Source organism: Onychomys torridus, chromosome 1 (genome assembly GCF_903995425.1).
Source record: "Onychomys torridus chromosome 1, mOncTor1.1, whole genome shotgun sequence".
Lineage (NCBI taxonomy): Eukaryota > Metazoa > Chordata > Mammalia > Rodentia > Cricetidae > Onychomys > Onychomys torridus.
The window spans coordinates 3,356,069-3,374,268 of NC_050443.1; the positions used below are offsets into that span (position 1 = coordinate 3,356,069).

General features: G+C 50.1%; 1 protein-coding gene across 2 annotated transcripts; it reads left to right on the forward strand.

The window, feature by feature from the left end:
* Positions 1-24: 24 nt before the first annotated feature.
* On the forward strand, positions 25-18,175 carry U2af2 (U2 small nuclear RNA auxiliary factor 2). 2 transcript variants are annotated; one of them, XM_036186707.1, is made up of 12 exons: positions 25-218; positions 4,340-4,475; positions 5,203-5,247; positions 5,525-5,628; positions 6,003-6,154; positions 7,384-7,500; positions 8,335-8,473; positions 12,298-12,377; positions 12,451-12,573; positions 12,861-12,959; positions 13,187-13,435; positions 17,416-18,175. In XM_036186707.1, the coding sequence occupies exons 1-12, from the start codon at positions 170-172 to the stop codon at positions 17,548-17,550; spliced, it is 1,428 nt and encodes a 475-aa protein (XP_036042600.1). In that variant the 5' UTR covers positions 25-169; the 3' UTR covers positions 17,551-18,175. The 2 variants fall into 2 exon arrangements, with proteins under 2 accessions (XP_036042600.1, XP_036042608.1); XM_036186715.1 differs by having other exon boundaries at positions 12,861-12,947.
* The last annotated feature ends 25 nt before the right edge of the window (positions 18,176-18,200 follow it).

Consider the following 18,200-nt stretch of genomic DNA (forward strand, 5'->3'; position numbering starts at 1 on the left):
GGGACGAGGGGGTGGAGTCGGGGCGGGGCGGGGCTTGGGGGCTTGATTAGGTAGGCGACGGAGTGCCGGCGGGGGCCGGAAGTAGCCGGGCCAGCGGCGGAAGTAGCCGGAGCGGGCGGGCGGCAAGGCGAGGCGAGAGCTGCACAGGGCCCTACGCGGCCGCCTAAGCATGTCGGACTTCGACGAGTTCGAGCGGCAGCTCAACGAGAATAAACAAGGTGAGGGCGCCGGGGCTGTGGGGTGGCTTCTTGCTTCGCTCCGTGCCCCTCCGCCATTTCTCCCTCTTGTTCCCCTCCCTGGGGCCGCATGATTTAACCCCCCCCATCCGTGCCCGCGCGCCTCGTCCACGTGACCTCCCCTTCTCCGAGCGCAGGGAAGGGGCCGCGGGCAAGGCTCAGGGCGCGTGCGCGCAGGAATATCCCGCGCCCACGTGGTCTCGGCGGAGGCGGCGCGTTGCGTCGCGTTGGCGCGTTGAGAGCGCGCCGCAATCTTCTACGTGAGGGTTTTTTGGTTTTTAAGTTTTTCTCTTTTATTTGAGAAAGAGATGAATTTAGGTCTTTAAATCCAGTCTTTTTCTTTTGCTGCCTTGGCACTTCCGCTTCCGGTCGGGCGTACTTTTCCTTTCTCCACGCCCCCTTTGTTTCCAAAATGGCGGTGGTGAGGCATTTCCCCCCCCCCCATTTCCTTCACGTGGACTGGCGCTGCAATCTCCCGGTGCTTGCAGGTTTCGAGCCTGCTATATATTTTTTCGATTTCTCTGGCGCTTCCCAGCCAGAATATTTCTGTCCCAGCCGCCACACGGCGCCCTAGATATAAATGTGTCCGACACCTGTTTGCCCGCCAAAGTCGAGGAAGCCACTGCATTCTTTGTGCTCATCATGCACAAATCATGTATGCCTTGGGGTTTTTGGCGGCTGACAATTTCTGAGAGTGTCTTCCATATCCCTGCTTTTAGGCAAACCCCAAGTCCTGTATCATTTCAATCTCGGGTCCTTACACTCAATATCACAAAATGAGAAAGAGGGAGCTGGCCTAATTGACATTAATGGATTAGTGGGTGCAGGTACTCCAAGGTAGGCTCTTATACTATGAATTTGGATCAAAAAGGCAGGCTGTGTCGGTGCTGATGAGTTTAGGGATTCAGAGGGAAGGGTTCTTGTAAGACATGCCTACAACCTTTTCTATTTTGGTTTGAGATTGAAGAAGGGCTTGAGTTTCTTGAGGTTGATGCTCAAGCTGCCTTTTGTTCTGGTTGGAGTTTGCAGGACCGAATGAGACATTCAGAATAATTTGAATTGAAGCTAGAATTGAGAGGAGAGTACCAGAAACAGTGTACGTGGAAAAAGTAATTTTTCTGAGTGCCATTGGTGTGTTTTCTTTGAGTAGTCTACTGCGTAGGAATTGAATGTCCCTGAATTCAAAGACCTGCATTTGCTGTTGGTAGATATGATGCTCTAGTATCTGTCTCCTGTATGCTGACTATCACTGTATAGTTACTGGGTTTTTGAGATTAGTAACAGTGGTATACATTGATTATAGTTGTAATTAAACTCGGGGCTTACCATGTGTCAAGGCATGGCGATTTGTTAATAAACTAATTTTAACCCTCAAGGCAGGGGGAGGACAGCCCTGGCTGTCTTTGAACTCTCAGACCAGGCTGACAGAGATCCACCTGCCTTTGCCTCCCAAGTGCTGGGATTAAAAGCATACCACCACCGCCTGGCTTAAATAGATTTCTTAAGTGAGTCATTTGTAACAGGCTTCTGAGGACAAAATAATTTCTTGTTGACTGGGTAAAAAACTGAGGCTCATAAAGTTTTATTTTTCCTTTTAAAAAAGAAAAAAGCTCCAGGCATTACTTAGTCGCAAGCTGGAGCTGAGAGCAATGCGTACATCTAGTATGTGGCTTGGGATACAACAAATGCTTAATTAGCCATATTTGTTATTGTGAAGACAGGTGATCTTTTTGCTCAGGCAGACCTGGTGTTGGAGTTATAAAATGGTGGGGAAAGTGGATGCCCAGTGTTAACTCCTGTAAGACCTCATGAGACCTGAGTGGTGTAGATGTGACCTTCACGGAAGAGAGAATTGGGTGTTAAAGCTAAGATCCTGCTTTTATTTAGATCTCTGACTGAGCCAGTTCCGATGTGCTGCAAGTGGAGCTGATTGAGCTGGCTTTTGATTTTGAGGCTGTGGTAGATGAGTTGTAGTTCAGAGTGTCCCTGCTCGTGTTGGAAACAGGGCCTGAGACCTGGCACTGAAGGGTTGGTTGGTGGAGCTTTGTACATAAGACAACTGTAGTATAGCATTTTAAGCAAATGAGATTCCATTTTCTCAACTGTCCAGCGTCGTTATGTGGAAGACTCTTGCCTTGCTGGAAGAAAATTCTGCCAACTTGTCCCCCTGCCTGTGGGTATTTGTCTCTGACCCAGCCTCCCTGTATTTCTCAGCTTCAGCCCTTTTCAGTTCTCTAAGTCTCCAGGGAGCTTCCCTGTCACTGCTATAGGCACCCCATGTTGTCACTTCCTCTCTGGAGTTCTTTGCTGGTCTTTGAGGCTTAGCAGCAGCAAAGACATTGGAGATTTATTTATAAGTGGTGCCACTTCAGGTGTGGAGCCAGAGCTGCCTGGTGCTGTGCCTGTCCCAATATTCCATTGCTTGCCTCTGTCTAATTCTTGATTGATAGCTTTTTTTAAAAATTTTTTTGCATGTGTGAATGCAAAAATAATAAAATCCTTTGTCATTAGTAGTTGTGCCTTGTGCCCAGACTCTGAAGTGAATGTTTTGCCTGATCCTCAATAATACAGCCTGGTTTCTAACTTACTGGCATTGCAATTTGAGTTTGGGCTTCATTGTTTCCTAGCTGTTGGGCTCTCCTCGTGCCTCAGTTTCCTTTTATCTGCTCTATGAGCTAGTTTTCCCAAAGCAATAGTGATAATTAAATGCAAGTGAAAGTATTCTGTCTGTGTGGATTCTGACAGAAGCATCTTGAGATTATGTTTTCTTTCCTGGGTGCTTTCCTCAGTATTAATAGCTAATGGAGTTAAAATAGATTTCAAATTTTGCCACTTCTTGCATCAGAAAAATACAATTCAAACGTGTGGTAAGTTTAAAATCTACTTTGAGATCTTTTTCATTGCTTTTTCCTACTGCTAGTCTTGGAAGTCAGTACTTTTAGGATACACTTGTTAGAATTTTCGAGTTTGTTTTTATCACAGAGTCTCCTTTAACTTACTAGCCTCCAATTCTTTTTATCTTCCTGTCTCAGCCTTCTACATGCTGGGAATATTAATATGCCTCATTACTCCTGGCTCTGTGTGTATGTGTTTTTGTAGACACATGATGGTTGAGAAATTAGTGGTACTTTGGAAATACATTGAAGTGATCCTGGTTTAGCTTCTACCTTGAAGGGCCAGTCTCCAGAATTGAGGTTATAATGTTGTGTTTTTGTGGGTCCAGCAGTCCTGGAACTCTGTGTAGACTAGGCTGGCCTTGAAGTCGAAGAGCTACATCTGCCTGCCTTTGCCCTCTTAAGGTTCTGTAGTTTTTCTTGCAAGGATATTCTCTATTAGTAACCATATTCTCTGAGGCAAAGAGGCTAAGAAGCAGAATAGATATTAGTGAAGCCACAAGTCCTTATTCCATCTAGCCCATCCTGCCTTTGGCTTTGAGGGAATGAGTCAGGGAGGGTCTGGTGGTTTTGGATGAGACTGCTCTGGACCACCAGTTGAAGTACTGGAGAGGCATCGTTTCCTTACTTTGTGTACATTCAGAAAGAAGTCCTCCCTTTCAGAGGGTGCTTGCTCTTACATTATTCACCTGGTTGGGAAGGGATGGAGTTGAGTTTCCTCACTTCTTAGGGTTACTAGATCCTGCCTGGCACCTGACCCTTGGGGCCTTATGGTGGGACTGTGGGTGCCAGCTGGTTGCAGAGGTTTTTCCTGAGGGGTTGCTGAGTTTCTTCAGGAAAACATCATTGGGTCTCTTGATTCCCCAGCCTCTAGCCCTGCCCCTCTCAGGGACGACCCTGGGGTCAGGCCCCTCAGCCCTCGAGGGGGACCAGGAGCCAGCCTCCTCTGTCTTCTCTGGCTCCTCAGCTCCTCTTGAGCATCTTCAGGTATCTTACACCCCGGGGGCATTTCCAGGCCCTGTCCCTTTGGTCCCTTCAGAGTCTTTGGGGACTCGGGTGTGGACCCAGGAAGCCTGTTGTCTTCCTCCATTAAAGCCCTCCCCTGGGGGGGGGTGGCCTCCCCGGGTCTTGGCATAGCCACCAGCACGCAGGGTGGGCTGGGCCTGCACTTTCTCTCCTCTCATCCCATCTCTTCTCACACTTGTCCAGAACGGGACAAGGAGAACCGGCACCGGAAGCGTAGCCACAGCCGCTCTCGAAGCCGGGACCGTAAGCGCAGGAGCCGGAGCCGAGATCGGCGTAACCGGGACCAGCGCAGTGCCTCTCGGGACAGGCGAAGGAGAAGGTACTAGAACTCTGGAACCTCTGGCTGGGCCCTCTGTCAGAGCCTGGGTCTGCGTGGCTGTTTTCTGTATGGGTGCTGCTTGTTCTGCCTTGAACTCGGTCGGTCGGCGGTTTTCCCTGTTTCTGGGGTTTGAGTTTCTCTTTTGGCAGTACCAGTGAGTTGCTGGGGGCATAGCATAGTTAGTTCCTGGGGATAGGGAATGAGGTTTTTTCTTTCTCCCCTTTCTAAGGGCAAGGCTGTCCCTGTTTTTGAGGGCCGACTGTTTTTTCTTGCTTTGGTTCTGTTTGGGGTTGTCTTGGAGAGCACTGCTCCTGTTTCTTCCCTGCTTCCTAGGAGTTCTGGAGTAGGGTGATAGCTGAAGCCTGGGCTTTAATTTCCAGCTCAGGGCTGTTGGTCTAGTTACTCAGTTGTCTTCCCTTCTGGGTTTCCCTCCTCCTCTCTGTTGCTCCTAGGTAAGGCAGTGTGGGGTCTCTGAAGAGTCTCCTTCCCTGTCTCAGTTTCTCCATAGAGTGGCAGAGCTTCTTCCTGCTCCTTCTCCTGACTTCCTCTTTCCTTCCTGGGAGTAGTAGGGTTGGGGGTGGTTGGCAGGGCCGAGGGGACCTGCATGCTCCCTGCTCTCCTCGGTCCTGCCTCAGTCCCCGGGTTCAGTGATCTTGGGTGGGGTGTATTGTGTTGGGAAGACGAAGGTCCCCAGTCACTCCTCCCATACCTTTCCCTCCCACCCCAGCAAACCTTTGACCAGAGGCGCTAAAGAGGAGCACGGTGGATTGATGTGAGCGTCTCTTCCTGCCCCTTCTGCCCCATGTCCACTCCCTTCTTCCTCCTCACCTGTGCATCTTGCCTGCCTCGTATCCCCACCCTGGCCCGAACGCTGGGGAAGAGTGTCATCTGCCAGTGTCCCGCCCAGGCCCAGCTCTCCCTCCTGGAGAGAGTGGAGCCTATGTGTGGGTGGGCATGGAGGTCTGGGAGGTGCTCCTGGCAGGGTCTTGCAGGCCCAGCATTGGTTAGACTGAGGTTACCCTGCCCCACTTTCCCTTCCCCCTCCCCAGTCGTTCCCCCCGCCATGAGAAGAAGAAGAAGGTGCGTAAATACTGGGACGTGCCACCACCTGGCTTTGAGCACATCACCCCAATGCAGTACAAGGCCATGCAAGGTAGGCCTCCCCTACTTCCTCATGGGCTGTTGTAGAGGTTCAAATTGGGACATCTCTTCTATTAGTTGTGTGTGTGCGTGTGCGTGTGTGTGTGCCTGTGTGTGTGCCCTTGGTGAGACTGAAGGATCTCACCCAAGGGCCTCTGGCACCTGCTCAGGGTAGCCCTGCTGGAGGAGGGAATTAAGTCTTCCACACCAGGCCCTTAGGAAACCAGGCTTCTTAGCTTGGGGCCCTGCTGATGAGTTGACTTGGCTGATTGAAGAGCTTCTAAATGAAGTGGGCTAGAGGGTGGGTGGGTAAGGTCAGTGTATGCTGAGTGGTCCTGGTTTTAGGGTTGCTGTAATGGGGTTTCACTCTGTTTATACCCATCTAAGCTGCGGGTCAGATTCCAGCCACTGCCCTTCTCCCCACCATGACTCCTGATGGTCTGGCTGTGACCCCAACGCCGGTGCCTGTGGTTGGGAGCCAGATGACCAGACAGGCCAGACGCCTCTACGTGGGCAACATCCCTTTTGGCATCACTGAGGTACTGCCCTCCTCCTACCCCTGCCCTCTCCCCTGTCCCCCACCCTGTTCCTCCCCTCCTCCATTCCCTTTCCCCAACCTGCACGGGTCAGACTCTGTTCCTGCAAGACCCCCCGGCCCCCTCCCAGACGGACGGATGGAGTTGAGCCAGCCAGGGGCCGGGCTGGGGGTGGCCCCTCCCTCCCTCCTCTTCCCCTCTCCCGTCTCCCTTTCCCCAACCTCCTCCAGCAACCCAGGGATCAAACACACACATAATGTACCTACCTACATATTGTACCTACGTGTTGGAGAGAGACAGAGAGGGAGACTCGACACACATACACACAGACGCACGTCCCTGCAGTTTTTCTGACATGCTCTCCTTTTCTGCCGTCTATCCACATCCTTTTCCCACACATCCCTCCCATGGTCGCTGTTCTTTTATTTTTGATAGCCCTGACCTCCCCCACCTTCCCTACCGCTCCTCTCCCCCATCCCTCTCCCCACCCCTTCCCGTGGCACCCCTGAGAATCCCGAGATCAAAGAGTTGTTTCCATTTCTCTTTAAAGTGAAATATTGTGGGGCTGAGATCCCTCGTAGCAACAAAAAGTTTGCTACCATCGTCGAAGGCAAGTAAGGTCCATTCTGACTTTCTCAACCTGCACTTTGCTACATTTGATAAACCAGCCCCCGGACTCCAGGGCCAGATCCCTCCACATCACTCTTTTCTCCTCCCCTCCCGCCCCGCCCCTTCCTCCCCTGCTCCTCCATCCCTCCTGCCCTGCACTCTACTCCGTGCTCCGCCTCTCTGGGGCTTCCTTCCTGTCCCTTTGCTTGTCTTTCTCTTCCTGCCTGTTGCTCTTCTGCCTTCCCTGCCTTGTCTGCACCGGGTGTTTCTTCTGTGTCGTCATCCTTGAGCTTTTCTTTCTCTTGCTGTCATGTTCTTCCATCTTTTCTTGAATAACTTTCCTCCTCCTCCTCCTCCTCCTCGTGTTTGGACTCCATGGCTCCCCTCACGCCTGTCCTGTCTGGCCCGTTTGCTCCTATCTCCTGTCTCCTCCTCCTCCTGCATTTGTTCCTACTATTGACCTCTTATACCCCTGACCCATGTTCCACTGTCCCTTCCCCCCTTCTCCCTCCCCTCATTCCTCTCCCCTTACCCCCAAACCCCTCTGTGTCTCCCTCTCTCACCCTTCCCCTCCTCTCTCCACCTCCCTCCCCGCCCTCCCCTGTCTCCTATTCCCTCTGCAGGAGGCTATGATGGACTTCTTCAACGCCCAGATGCGCTTGGGGGGGTTGACGCAGGCCCCTGGCAACCCAGTCTTGGCTGTGCAGATAAATCAAGATAAGAATTTTGCCTTTTTGGAGGTGAGCTTTCTAGTGATGGGGTAAGGGGCAGTGGGGCTGGTCTGTGCTGCCCACTCTGACTGCTTTCTCTGCAACCCATTTTCCATTTGGCTGCTGTAGGAGCTCTGCAGTCCCCTCCTTCTTAGGCCTTCCTATGTTCCCTCTCGCATGGGAGGCCTGTTGGGCACTGCTTGCTTTGTTGGTTTCTGCAGACTGTTCTGGCCCAGTCCACTCTGTTTAGGCTACGCTGGTCTTGCAGAGGACACAATGTGCTTTTTTTCTATTTGGGGCTTAGGTTGAAGCAGTTTACTCCAGATGTTTCTATATCACCTTTCAAGGCAGTTGCATTCCTATTGTCTATGAAGACCTAGCTTTCAACTCTGGGGCCATACACATAAAACACAGTGGAGGTGCTGGAGTGATCTAGGCTGCTGAGGTTTTTGAGTGTTCCTTCTCAGTCTGCACTTGCCCATCAGAGTCTACTTTGATTTGTACTGTTGGAGACTTGAGTTTAAATGTCGCTTCATCAGAAAGCCTGGCTGTCATTGCACTAACTCAGTTGACCTAACTTCCCATGCTGGCTTCTTTCAGCAGTTGGTCCCTTTCCAGCACTGTCTGTCAGAGCTTAGGACTCTGTGCTTGCTTTCATATCTGTGGGGTGCCAGGATATTTGCTTTTTATAATGTGAGCTTCTAGAAGCAATCTTGTGACTGTTAGCCCATTGGCCAGTCCAGGGTTTGGTATATGGTATTTGTTTATACAAGTGGGAGGAAAGTTACAGTCTTGGGGCCTGGAGGCTGGTCTAATCTAGTCCCTGCCTACCTGTTAATTCTACTGTTTTTCTTTTTCCTTCAGTTCCGTTCAGTGGATGAGACGACCCAGGCCATGGCCTTTGATGGCATCATCTTCCAGGGCCAGTCATTGAAGATTCGAAGGCCTCATGACTACCAGCCGTTGCCTGGCATGTCAGAGAACCCTTCTGTTTATGTGCCTGGTGAGTGGGAATTTGTTGGGGTGGGGAATGGGGGGATTGGATTCCCTCAACCCAGATTCCTGTACTTAGCCCAGCTAGAGTTGCTTTGGAGGTAGTGCGTGTGATTTGGACCCTGTGGATATTCTAGCTTAGCATGTGTCCTGGGCCTCTGAGGTGGTGACCTGTGATCTGGGAATACACAGCTTATAAATGTCAGCCAGGTTCAGACCAGAGGTGTTGGGAAGTGTGGCGCTTGCAGTCTGGGCATTGTTTCTGTCTTGGCCCCTTCGTCCTGGAATTTCAGGGCTTGGTGTGTATGTATGTACCCACAGGTGCATATCAACAGACCTCTGCATGGTCCTGGTGTGTGGTCCTACCTAGCATGTCAGTGCTCACTGATTCCGTGTCTGTCTGGCATGTGTCCTGGGCTATTTCTTGTAGTTGTATTTACTATCACCTCTGATTGGTAAGGTCACAGTGTGAAACCTAAGGACATGTGTGTCATCCTGCAGGCTGTAGTTTGCTGAGCTAGCATTTGGCAGTGAGGTGGGGTATAAGTGGAGATATGTAACCTGTTTGTCCTGCTGGGCTGTAGGAAGCCATGGTGTTGGGGCTCTAGCTAAGTGAATGAGGCCCAGGTCTGAGGCTGATTGGGACTTTGAGAATTGGGGGTCCTGCTGGCTGATGCTCAGCATTGGAGGATGCCCGTTGGGGCCAAGTGCCCTCTCCACTTTAGAGCAGGGAGAATTCCTGGTAGTGGAGGACTTGGGGTCAGGGCCCTGACTACCAAGTACATTGTCACAGTAAGTTCTGGTAAGGTCAGTGCCTCTTTCCACATTTAGGTCTAAAACTGACATGCTCCTCGATGTACTGCTTGAAGAAGATTCACTGTGGTACTGAGGATTGAACCCAAGGTCTCTGACGTGAATCCCAGGCCCCTTTAAGTTCTTGAGAGAGGGTCTCACTAAGTTTCTCTAGACAGGCCTGGAGCGTGGGAGCTTCCTGCCCCTAGCTGCTTGAGTAGTTGGGATTATAGACCTCTGCCACTGGGTCCAGCTTGTTCGATGACTTTGGTTACACCTCTCAGATGAAGCTATAGAACATCCTGTTTCTACCTCTTGCCTCCAAATTCACTGAGTTGCTCTTTAATTACATAGTCAGCCACCTGCTGGGCTTACTGTGTCGTGTGCACGTACTGCTGTCCCTGGGTCTGCTTTAGCCTTCAGTCGCAGATTATGACTTGGGGGTCAGCCATGGCCTACTGCTTGTGTTTACAAATAAAATTGGCACACAGTCAGGCCTTTTATGTTACCTGTTTTTATCAGAGTTATCATCACTGTGCTAAGAATTGTACTAAGGGCCTTTGTACGTAAGTAGTCTGCCACTGGACAATATCCTCGACCTTTTTACTAGTTTTGAGGCAGAGTTTCGAGGGAGGCCTTGAACTTTCAGTCTTTCTGCATCAGCCTCCTGCGTAGTTGGGCTTATAGTCTTGTACCAGGAGGCCTGGCTGTAGAGTTTTTTGTATATGGTATAACTGTACCCCAGATTAGTCTCCTAATTCGACTCCTCACCTCCAGTATTGGGATCACAAGCATGTGCCATACGACACCTGCCTCTGTTAAGTGTTAATCACAGTTTGATGTGACATCCTCTGTAGAAGGTGGAATTGTCATTTCACAGAGGAGGAAAGCCGGGAATGGTGGTGAAATTTTTGTTCATGGTCATTAAATTTATAGGTATCCTGGGCTGCACAGGTTGGCCCTGGAGTCTCTGCTCAGCTTTTCTCTGTTCTCTTGTGTTAACCTTTTTGCTGTAACATGTAGATGTAGGCACAGGTGCTTTGGGTCATGCTGCTAAGTGGCAAGCCTCTTCCACAGGGAGTCTGCTGTGATTAAACTTGGCTTTCCAGCTCTGCCTGTGATTTGGCACCTCATTACCACTTTGGAAAAGGCAGAGCAAGTGGAATTCTGTCTTTATGCCCCCTATCTTCTGACTTTCCAAAGGAAGAAAACAAATGTCACTACATAGACTAAATAGGAAAAACATTTGATGAAATCTAATAGACATCTTGATCATTGGGTTAAAATACAATTTGTAAATTGGAAGGCTGACATCCTCTGATATCTGACATCCTCCCTGGTGAGAGTGTATGCTGGTGTATTGCTATCACCTAGAGTGGAAGCCTGAGCTGCATTTCCACAGAAATGAACCTCTTATTCACCAGTGTTGGCACCTTGTGTCCCTGGAATTAAGTGGTTCAGAGTGCTTCTATATGTCCTTGTGTGTAGTGTGGTGTTCTTCCCATTTCTGTGGGTGTAGACAGCAAAGAATTGAACTCAAGGCACCTAGCTTGGGCCTGCCTTGGGCTGCCTCTGAGACACGGCACAATGATTACCAGATTGGTCTTGGGGCCCAGCTGCTGCCATGACCTGCCTTACTGTTTACTTGTCGGAGAGTGATGAAGAGCTGAGCACTGAGCTGCCTCTTTGAAAGGCGCTGTTGAGTTGGGCTCTAGAAGTCACTTTTTTTCTACTCTTAAGACTGCACTCCTTTTGAATTAGACCTGGGGATTTTGAAAGTTTCATTTTATGTGTATGCGTGTTTCTACCTACATATGTTTGTGTACCGTATGCATGCCTGGTGCCCAAGGAGGTCAGAAGAGTGAGTCGGATCCCTAGAACTGGAGTTAGGGATGTTTGTGAGCCATCATGCCAGGTGCTGGTAAACCGAACCTGGGTCCATTGCAAGAACGACAAATTCTTAACTGTTGAGCCATCTCTCCAGCCCCAGATGGTAGGTTTTTAAAGTAGTTGTTCCTGGCCAATGGCAGCGCTGGATATGCCCTGGCCTTCAATGTTTCTGCTTGTCATGGTGGTACTTGAACCAGGTCTGTTGTGGTCTGTGTGACTCTACTACTGGGTTACAGCTTTGGTGGTTAGAAGTATCTGGGTTGATGCCTGCAGTTCTCTGGGGCTAAAGTGTTACAATGGGACAAATGATAGCCTGGAAGATGGATAGGGCACAGAGTTTCTAGGGTATGTCCATTTAGTATCTCACCCTCTCATAGATTAGGAGGACTGCTGTACTTAGTAGGGGGAGGGCAGAAAATGGGGAGGCTACATAGTGGGCCTTTTGAACTGAGGAGTCAGGCTGGATTGATGTTGGGGCCTGATGACGGCTCTGAGAATTAAGTGATAATTTTGGTGAGGCTGGCATGGTGCCACACAGAACTGTCTGGCCAACACTTATCCACATGGGCCCTGAGTTGAGTAGAGCAGGCAAGTAAAACTCCCTCAGCTGATAGCACTGTGTAGTTATCTTGGATTGTTGATGGATCCTGAACATAGCTTCCCAGAGTTGGCTACTCGTCACCACTGAAGTGGCGGCTAGCACTGAGGCCTGTTCTGGGATTCTCAGCAGCCTTTCAGATTCTTGTCACACTACCTTGGAAACAGGCCACCCCTGCAGGACCCTGAAGGCAAAGGACTAAGCATCTGAGTGAGAGTTCTGAGTGGTTGTCAGATCTTAGGACATCTTTCACGTTTAGTTGTTGGTGTTCTATGCTCGTGTACTTGTCAGAATGTGGGGGTGTGTGGTGTAGGAAGTGTGTATAGTGTGGCTTCCTCCCTCCCACCTTAATTGACTAGGTATCTTAGGTAGGCTAGCACTTGTGAAGGGGCTTATTGTAGACTTATTTTTTTGAGACTGAGCCTCTTGCCTGCCTTAGCCTTCTAAGTGTTGAAAGACAAGCATGTATGTCGCCACTCCCTGCTTTCTCCTTGGATGTTGAGAAAGAAATGACTGTATACTGGAGTTGAAGTCTTTATACATTTTGTCTTTAGGAGTTGTATCCACTGTAGTCCCAGACTCTGCCCACAAACTGTTCATCGGGGGCTTGCCCAACTACCTGAATGATGACCAGGTAAATCCTCTGCCCCCTTGCTAGCCACCCTCTCAGCCTGACCAAACCCTGATGGATTGTTGGCCTCCTGCAGGTGAAGGAGCTGCTGACATCCTTCGGGCCTCTGAAGGCCTTCAACCTGGTCAAGGATAGCGCCACAGGGCTCTCCAAGGGCTATGCCTTCTGTGAGTACGTGGACATCAACGTTACAGATCAGGTGAGCCTTGAGCGCCTAGCTGCTTGCTCCATTCGCTCTTCTTAACTTTGCTTTGTTCTAAGCCTAGGTCTCCTCTCCTCGGGCTAGGGTGGGAGGTGGTTAGTCTGAAGCAAGGGCTTGTGGGGACTCACTCCTTTTCCCTTGGTTTTGCCTCTTTCCAAACTAAATGCCCTTTGCCTTCCACTCTTTCCCCATCAATGCCTGGTTCTTTGGGGGAAGTGCTGGGTCCCTGGTTCCTGACCTGTGCCTCTCCCGCACCCCTTCCACCCTTCGTCCTCTGACCATAGGCCATTGCGGGGCTGAATGGGATGCAGCTAGGGGACAAGAAGCTGCTTGTCCAGAGGGCGAGTGTAGGAGCCAAGAATGCCACGCTGGTGAGCCTCCCGGCACGTCATCTTCCATTGGCTAGAGGGGCCCTGGGGGTGGGAAGGGTTGGATGGGAAGGTTTTCCGAAGTTCTGCCCCAGTTTTCATGGGAGGGGGTTTGGGCAGTGGGTTCGTAAGTGTTGAAGCAGAGGAATGGTCCCCCTAGTGGGTGTGAGAGGCACAGGCTTGAATGGAGGGAGGCTAGTCGGAGTCATTGTGTGACATTTCTGTTCTCCCTGACCCCACAGAGTACTATCAATCAGACACCTGTGACCCTTCAAGTGCCCGGCCTGATGAGCTCTCAGGTGCAAATGGGCGGTCACCCGACTGAGGTCCTATGCCTCATGAACATGGTGCTGCCCGAGGAGCTGTTGGACGATGAGGAGTATGAGGAGATTGTAGAGGATGTACGAGATGAGTGCAGCAAGTACGGGCTGGTCAAGTCCATTGAGATTCCCCGGCCCGTGGACGGCGTCGAGGTGCCTGGCTGTGGAAAGGTCAGGGTGCTCTCTTTGTTTTGTGTGCCTCCTTATCACCCTTTGCATCTCTCAGTATCCCTCCAGTGCTGGCCAAGGGTGATGCAGGGGCTCCAGAGAGGGTCAAGGCCTTGTGGGAGCTTGGGGCCGATAGCAAGCATTTGGTCTCAGCCTATCTACTTTTTCTGTTCCTTGTGGGAGGAAGAGAAAGATGCCATAGACAGTCATTACTTAGGTGTCTCAGGTGCCAGGTACTTCTTGAAGCTAGGTCTGCTCTTGTTAGTGGCTCAGAACCTCTTCATAGGATGTGGCACAAATACGACAAGCCACACAGCTAGGCATCACGTCTGTGGTCTTGATTTCAGAGGCCATGGAGTTAACACCTCTCCACTGTGCTAGATTTAGGTCAGCTCTGCATGTCCACCTTGGAAGGTGCTGCTGAGGGTTGGTGGTATTCTGACTCTATATTTGGTTGTGAACAGAGCTCTTTACCACAAACAGCTGGGGACACTGTTTGGTTGAGCAGTAGCAGGAAGGCTGGGAATCAAAGTTGCCTGATTCCTTTTATTTTCTTTCTGGTACTGGAGATGGGGTCCAGGACCTCTCATATACTAGCTGGGTGAGTGCTTTACTACTGAGTCACATCCACAGACCCAGGTTCTGGTTTTAGATAGGTAGGTAGTGGAAGGTGGAAGTAAGTTTCAGTGAGGTGAGGTTATCTTGCTAGGCAAGTCTGTCCTAAGCAGATGGACAGAAAGCAGAGACTTCAGGTAGTATTGCTGTGTGTGTGGTTGATGGTGGGTATATTCAAGGTAGGAACGCGCCCCCCCCCCCCCCCCCCCCAAGACAGGGTTTCTCTGTAGCCTTGGCTTTCCTGGAACTTTGCTACAGCCTTGGTTGTCCTGGAACTCTCTCTGTAGACCAAGCTGGCCCCAAACTCAGAAGTCTGCCTGCCTCTGCCTCCTGAGTGCTGGGATTAAAGGCGTGTGCCACCACCGCCAGACAAAAGTAGGGACTTGCTGTGGCCCTGTAGAGCTGATGGCTGTATGGCAGGCAGGTGTGTGGATGAGTGAGCGGAGGACAGGATGTTCAGCCTTGGTGTGGTCAAAAGGGTTTGTGAGAGAAGGCCAACTTTGCAGGAAGGACTGGGTATTGGTGAAATTATTAAGGCCACTCCACGTAGTTAAAAGGGAGGTTTATTTTGTGGGGTAACTTACAAGTGAAGGGGTAGGTTGCAGGGTCTGGCAAAGGTATAGCACAGTCCGGCGGTGTTCTCTGGAGAACTCTGCTCGGTCTACCTCCAGCGTCCAGTGTCCCGGAACCAAGAGAGCCACCTCCTCCTGCTCCTCGGTCTTCCGCTCCCTCCTCCGCCCCGCCTTGTGGGCGTGATCATTACTGAAGCCTCAGTGGGGGTTGGAACTTCCCGGCCAATGCTGGGATGGCTACCCACTACATCTGGGGAGGGCAAAGGGCCTTATGAACTTGAGGAAGAAGCCTAGGGTTTTTCCCTAGAGGAGAGAGAAAGGCTAATGTGATGCCAACTAGTTTGGTAAATGTATGGAGAGGGCACAGGCATGAGTCAGGTGATATATCTGATATATATGAAATATCTCATATTAACCTGAGAGATGGTGATCTGCTTTAGAGTATGTTTCTGTGCTGGAGGATTGATGTGCTTTATAGTCAAGGACATACTGCATACAGTCCTGTAAACTGTTATGATCTAGTGATATATAGTTGTTTGTATCTCCCATAAAATTTGAAGTGGTGAAGTTGTGAAATTGCCCAGTGACATTCAGAAACCATTGGTGTCCATGAGTAGTGTGGTGTTGGCTGTAATAGGGGATGAGAGAAATGGATTGGTATGAGTTTGTGGAGATGGAGAGGGAGAAAGGCCCGGGAAACTAAGAGTGTTAGGTGAAGTGGAAGGCAACAACAGCCTTTGAGGTTACTTACATGAGACCCTAATAGAGACTGCTAGGAAGCAGTTAGCGGGACAGAGGGGAACTCCAGGAAGGTGGGGCTTGGTAGAAACAAGTGTGCGAATTCCTAAGGGGAGGCTGGGCAGGTTTCAAGTGCACCTTGGGAATGCAGCAGATGTGTGCAAGGTGGGCTGGGGGTACAGGAGTCAAAAGGAAGAAGACCTCCTCCCTGCTTTCTGTGTCATCTTTTGATAAGCCACTATTAGTCTGATTCAGTCTGGTACCTTATGGAAGCCTGACTTGAGTACAGTAAGTACAGGAGAAAGTACAGGAGAAAGGGTGAATGGAGAGATTGGCTTCTTGAGCAGCTGGCTTTTTTTTTTTTTTTTTTTTTTTAAATGGATTTTTCATATTTGAGACAGGGTTTTGTTATGTTGCCTAGGCTGGCTGGCATCGAACTCTCAGGCTTTGGCATTAGAAGCATACACTACCATATCCACCTTACTTTTGTTGTTTATGGGTCTTCTAAAAATACCTAAGAGAGGAGCCTAGGTAGTGATGGCACATGAGGCAGAGGCAGGTGGATCTCTGTGAGTTCGAGGCTAGCCTGGTCTACAGAGTGAGTTCCAGGACAACCCTAGCTACACAGAGAAACCCTGCCTAAAAAAAAGGAAAGAAAATAAAGAGGCGGATGTGGATAATTTTAGTATTTATCATCCAGCTCTTAAGTTATATTTCTGGGAGTGGCTTTGTTTCTGCTCTGAGATCAGGTCTTGGGTAGCCCAGGCTGGCCTTGGCCTTAGCCTCCCTGGTGCTGGGATAGCAGGTGTGTATCCTTCTACCTGGCTTAGACAGTGCTTAAAGCATGTCTCAGAGTTCATGCTAGAAATGTAGCTATATTTCTCAATTGTTGACATTTTGGGATAGATAAGTGTTTGGGGTTTGGCCATCTATAGGTAGTAGGTGCTACACCCTCTTTGTGACAGCAAACATTGTTGATTATCTCCTGGGGACATGTCCTGTCCCTAGTTGAGAACCAGTGTTGTAACCTCAGTTTAAAGAAATCCCAAGAATGCTGTTATTACAGCACAACCACCTTCGTTAATTCCTTGGTGTCTAATCTACCCAAGTTTTGTTCTGTCTCTGGAGTGTCTTGTTTCAGTGAGGTCCAAACTCCAAATTTGGTTGCTGTTTTGCTTCTTTTAAGCAAATTTTTGTTTGTTTTTCCGAGACAGGTTTTTTTTTTTTTTTTTTTTTTTTTCCCTGAGACAGGGTTTCTCTGTGTAGCTTTGCACCTTTCATAGATCTCACTCTGTGACCAGGCTGGCCTCAAACTCACAGAGATCCTCCTGCCTCTGCCTCCCGAGTGCTGGGATTAAAGGCGTGCACTACTATGCCTGGCTTCTTTTAAACAGATTTTTAACTCACTCAGTTTTATGTTTGTGCAAACATGGGACTACTTTTAGGAGAGAAGTCAGGTCTTTCTGAAAGTGGTTGAGGGGCTTGAACTCAGGATGTCAGAGTTGTATAGCAAGCTTTTGGCCCCACAGTTTCTCCTACCAGTTTTATCTCGCCCCACCCGCCTCCCTCTAAAGGCAGGCTGGTTGTTGAAGAGGGGCGGTCGTTGTTGGGTCTTCCATGTTAGCTTCCTGTATTCATGTCCTGTGAGCAGGTAGGACAAGATCAGCAGCACAAATAGATGAAGGTTCAGTGCTTTAGTTTAGTTTGGACTTGGAACCTAATTTCTGAGCTTTCCTTACCCACTGCGTGGGACAGCGTGGCTGTTACTGGGGCTTGGGGAGCAGTACCCTGCAGAATGCCTGATAGAGGAGTGACCTTCTCCTCAGTGTACCCAGGTGACTCAGGCCTGCCTGTTTGTCTCCATTCCTGTGATGTCTCTGTTCTTTGCTGTCTTGGGTTTGGAGAATGTTTGGGTGAACATCCTCAAACTGAACTGAAGGTCTTTTCACAGTCTGTGTTGAAGTGTTCTCTCATTTCCTGTGCTCTGATTCTGGACTTAAATGCTGACTAGTTGTTGGGAGCCAGCCTTGTTCACAGATCTGCCTCTTGTTCCTACAGATCTTTGTGGAGTTCACCTCTGTGTTTGACTGCCAGAAAGCCATGCAGGGCCTAACCGGCCGCAAGTTCGCCAACAGAGTGGTGGTCACAAAATACTGTGACCCTGACTCTTACCACCGCCGGGACTTCTGGTAGAGGTGGCTGGGGGAGGGTGGGGGCAGGGCTGGCTGGGGACTTTCCCCCACCTGTCCCCCCCTCCTTTCTCCCCTCTCTGAAGATGATGGGCAGAGGAGTGACAGCCGAATGACAGCCGGCAGCAACTGGAATGGCAGCAATTAAGGGGGGCGGGGGGCGGGGGGCTAGGGCAGGAAGGGGACTGGGCAAGTGCACACAGGCCCACACAGACACATGCACCCACACAGACACAGGGAAGGGGCTGGGATGGGGACTGTGTGCACAGCAGGGCGGGTAGGACCCCCACAGCCCCGTCCCGATGGCCTCCTCTTATTCCCTATACCCCTTTCTTCCCCCCCTTTCCCCATGGTAGGAACATAGCGTGTTTATATTTTATGGCCAAACTATTTTGAATTTTGTTGTCTGGCCCTCAGTGCCCTGCCCTCCCTTTGCAGGACCACAGCTCCCGTCCTCTGGCTTCGGGTCCTCCCTGTTCTCCACCCTGGTTTCTTAAGTAGTTGGTTCTTCTCTTTAGTCTTATCCTGACCCTCAACCCGTGGTCTCTGTCCCGCTCCTCCTCTCTGTGGCAGTTTCATATTTGCTAATACGAATTTGCTCATTAAACATTTTGTTGTATTTTACTTTATGGAGCCCCTTGTGTGTCCAGTGTG

What these genes read in the sequence shown, in the direction of transcription:
- U2af2 (XM_036186707.1), top strand. Translation starts at nt 170, where the DNA reads ATGTCGGACTTCGACGAGTTCGAGCGGCAGCTCAACGAGAATAAACAA. An exon ending in GAGGAGCACGGTGGATTGAT is followed by an intron (nt 5,248 to 5,524) that starts GTGAGCGTCTCT and finishes CCCCCTCCCCAG; the next exon opens with TCGTTCCCCCCGCCATGAGA. An exon ending in TCCCTTTTGGCATCACTGAG is followed by an intron (nt 6,155 to 7,383) that starts GTACTGCCCTCC and finishes TTCCCTCTGCAG; the next exon opens with GAGGCTATGATGGACTTCTT.